The sequence below is a fragment of the Parasteatoda tepidariorum genome, chromosome 4 (genome assembly GCF_043381705.1).
Source record: "Parasteatoda tepidariorum isolate YZ-2023 chromosome 4, CAS_Ptep_4.0, whole genome shotgun sequence".
In the NCBI taxonomy this organism is placed as follows: Eukaryota; Metazoa; Arthropoda; class Arachnida; order Araneae; family Theridiidae; genus Parasteatoda; species Parasteatoda tepidariorum.
The window spans coordinates 3,244,217-3,248,095 of NC_092207.1; the positions used below are offsets into that span (position 1 = coordinate 3,244,217).

Below are 3,879 nucleotides of genomic sequence, written 5' to 3' on the forward strand. Positions count from 1 at the left end.
CTTTCGCTCCCAAAATGTCATTATGGCAGTCAACTGCCAGTAACATTTTTATTTATGAATTATCAATTATTCTTTAACTTCATTTAAATTGCTTTTTAATTATATTTCTTACAATAAAAGTATATGAGCTGTTTTGTAATTTTCTCTTAATTTAGAGTGCTTGTAAAAATTAGATAGAAAATATGTGCACATATGTGGGTTGCAAGTCAATATTTGGTTGATAAAAAACTCTTGTCAATTATCAGTACGTTTAATAAGTGCTAGGAAAGGATAAAAATCATCAAAAATTAGTTTATTTGCCTTTAGATACTTTCATTTGCTGGGAGCTTCCTCTGACAAACAGTCTTTAGATGATTTTAATCCCTCATTTATCCTCAATAGTCTAAAAATAACCAGAGTTTGAAAATGCTCTTTAGCACTTAAGTATTAATTTGTGCTCCCTAATTTAAGAAAAAAATTAAAGGATTTTAAAAGTAGATATTAAGAGCTGTTATTATATTATGTTAATATATTATGGAATAATATATACTTATTTAGTGGAACCTCAGTTTAACGCTGCCCGTTTCGTATGTCATCCCGCTTCCTACGTCATTTTCTGCTGATTCATGAAAATTGCCTGTACTGATAAAGTTAAATTGTCTTGAATTTACCCTTTTCCAGAAAGTACTGCTTTTTATGTTTTTCTAACAGTAATTTTTTTCTCTACAAAACTCGCACAAACTTTTTCAAAATTTATTCTTTTTTTTTTTTTTTAAGAAAATTGCTTATTGATTGTTTGCAGCTTTTCTGATATTATTTCTATTCTATCTTATTTTTTTCTCTTTATTTTGTATTTAATCGTATTTGGCAACTCATAAAAAAGGTCCGGTTAGAAAGTCTTAAAATTTTTAAAAGTTTCAAGCAATTTTATAAGTAGCTTTTTTACTCATTAAAAGGTCAAAATAATAAGAGGTTTTTCAAAAATTTCATTTTGTACTATGAAACAAGATTTATTAACAAATGATAAGACCCTTCTAATAATGGTCCAGACAACAAAGTTCAATGGTATTGGGAATTAAAATATGCGAAAGAAAAGATATTTCTATGGAGATGTCATTTTTAACAAATTTTGTTTAATAACACAAAATAAAATTTGTGGAAAACCCCTTATCATTTTTCTTTTAAAGGATAAGAAGAAGAAAAAAGCTACTTGAAAAAAAGCTAAAGAAAATTGCTTGAGACTTTTTAAGATATTCAAATCAGACTTTTATTACTTGCCAAATACAATTCACTACAGAATTTAAAAAAATAATTTTTTCCGAGCATGTGCAGTATAACTTAACAGAACTACTTAAATTACTCAGATCTTGCACAGTTTTTAATGAATTTTTCTCAAACTTTAAAGCATTAATTTTATAATTAATTTCAAATGGGTCCAAAAGTTTTCTTTATAAAACAAAAAAATAAGTTTTTTTGTAAAAATTTCCACATTAGCCTAAATATTTAAGAAAATTTCTGAAAATTGAAGATTTTGAAAATTTGTACAATTATTGCATATAATAACCAAAATCATTGTAATAAGCTACGAATTTATTACTACATTTTATGGCATAGAGTGTTTCTAAACATTTTTTTCCCTTTGTAAATTATTGCCAGTCACTCAAACCTTAAAAAATTTAAACCCCTTCATTTATATGTATGGGAAATCGCACAATCTAAACACTTCTAAATTTCTAAACCTATTCCTAAGTATTTTTTGTGAGACATCAAAAATTGTTACTATCCAAGTGTTTCCATTATTTCATCCAACTTCTGTATATATCATAGTTTTGCATTAAAAATTGAGAGTAAAAATTTAAAAAAATCTTTGATCAACGGAGCAAAGCTCAGATACTCTAGGTTTTTTAAAATTTTATTCGCATTACATATTTAAAAGAGAATACTATTTGTTAATGATTGTTCAATAATGTGAAATAATTGTTGTTATTTCTCTCTATCATAAGCCTTCATCATGCTAATTTATGTTTTCTATTACCTATTTTGATTAATTTTTGTGTAAAACTCCATTTTTATTTTTAGTGTATAAAGATCAGCATTTAATTTTAGTAATAAAAAACTTTTAGCAAGGCTCATTTTTTAGTGTTAAATTTTTTCAAATTCACCTTTATTTTCAATAAATTTTTTGTTAAATCCTGATGTTTAGTACTACACAGGTATTACAACCTGCACATTTGAGTAATTATTTTTTAATTCGCTTCATTTCCATCATTTAATTGTAAATCCAGACTGGTTTTTTTTTAAATCACTTTTTCAGAAGTGATTGCTACAGATTTTCACATGGTTTGTAAAATATATTTTTTACTATGATAGTATTATGACATATGAATTTCTTCCTCTTTCTTTTTATTTAAAATAGATTTGGTGAATTTTTTTTTTTTTTTTTTTTTTTTTTTTTTTTTTTTTTNTAAAAATTTTCAGATTTTGAGGATATACTTTATTTTTTGTACAAATATTTTTACACTTTTATTAGGTTAAATTTTCTGTATCCTATGAAATGGATCAGTCTTCTGTGATGAAAAGCATTGTGGTAAGATTTATTCTGTTTTTATGTTATTTGTTGATTTTATACAGTGAAATCTTGTTATAACGAGTGTCTTGTTATTGCCAGAAGTTTTCTTAAGAATTTCAACTATCAAAATGCTGATATTAAAGATGACAAAATCTTTTTCTTTTTAAAGGTTAAAAATTACTAGCTTCTTCGATTTCAACAATTCTTTTAGGGGATTGCATTTTTCTGCTGTTAAAGTGAGCGATGTAATATGAAAAAGGACATTTTTATTTATTTCTAGTATCAACAGAGTAAAATAATAAATGAACATCGTTTTTATCTTACAATTTTAACCTCTTGTTACTTAAAAGCATTGTGTGGAAAATAATTGTCTAAGTTTTTTTTTGTGTATCTATTATTTGTATTTATATACTCTATTGTATTGATATATTTTTCTTTAGCTATACAGTGGTGGCCAAAAGTGTGGACATTTTTTGAAAGTTTCATGTTTTTCAAATTTGTGTGCTTGTAGAATATATTAATTTTCCATTAAATGCAAACGTTTATATATCAAATTGAAGGTAATTTAATGTAGAATTTAATAATAAATACAGTATTACAATATCTGTATTACAGAAAAAGTTATGCAACTAATAGTAAGATCTATCTTAGATTTGCATTTTTTTTAAAGTGATACTTACACAATCTATACTTTGTAGGATGACCCTTTTTTTTAAAGACAGCTTCACAGCGTCTTTTCATCGAGTGAACGAGTGTTTGGAGTTCATCTTTCGTAATCACATGGTGCCAAGAATCAATTATAGCTTCAATAAGTTGTCTTTTATTGGATGGAGGTTTTTTTCATACAAGAATTTTCAAATGTCACCACAAATTTTCAATTGGATTGAGATCAGCTCTGTTTCCTGGCCATTGTAATATATCTATGCCTTTATTTTGAAACCATGCTTAGCATACTTCTGTTGTGTTGCATGAAGCTGAATCCTGCTGAAAAATAAATGGTGCATTGTTGGGGAAGAGATCCCTGATGGAAGGTATCAATTTTGGTTTCACAACAGTTTTGATGAATTTTTTGGTATTCAGGATGCCATCAATCACTTGAATTCAGCCCACACCATCTGCAGACATACATGCCCAAATCATGACCTTTGTTAGGTTTTTTGTAGTTGCTTCAATGCAATCAGAATGAAGTGCTTCACCTTCTCTACGTCTCACGTATTTTTTACCATCACTACCAAAGAGCGATATTTTACTCTCATCGCTCCAGATTACTTGCTTCCATTGATTTTCTGACCATTTAATGTGTTCTTTTGCCCACTTAACTCGTTTTTCGC

The 3,879-nt window shown here is 27.0% G+C and overlaps 1 protein-coding gene across 5 annotated transcripts in view; it reads left to right on the forward strand.

Moving 5' to 3' along the window:
* Positions 1-3,879, forward strand: part of LOC107445535 (meckelin) — a 74,916-nt gene that overhangs the window by 30,677 nt on the left and 40,360 nt on the right. For all 5 annotated transcript variants that reach the window (XR_011636682.1, XM_043050132.2, XM_043050129.2 and 2 more), the window contains one exon: positions 2,510-2,566. Coding sequence is in view for 4 of the 5 variants with exons in the window: in XM_043050132.2 (XP_042906066.1) it covers positions 2,510-2,566 (57 nt within the window). In the remaining variant the exon portion in view is untranslated. The remainder of the gene's footprint in view (positions 1-2,509; positions 2,567-3,879) is intronic.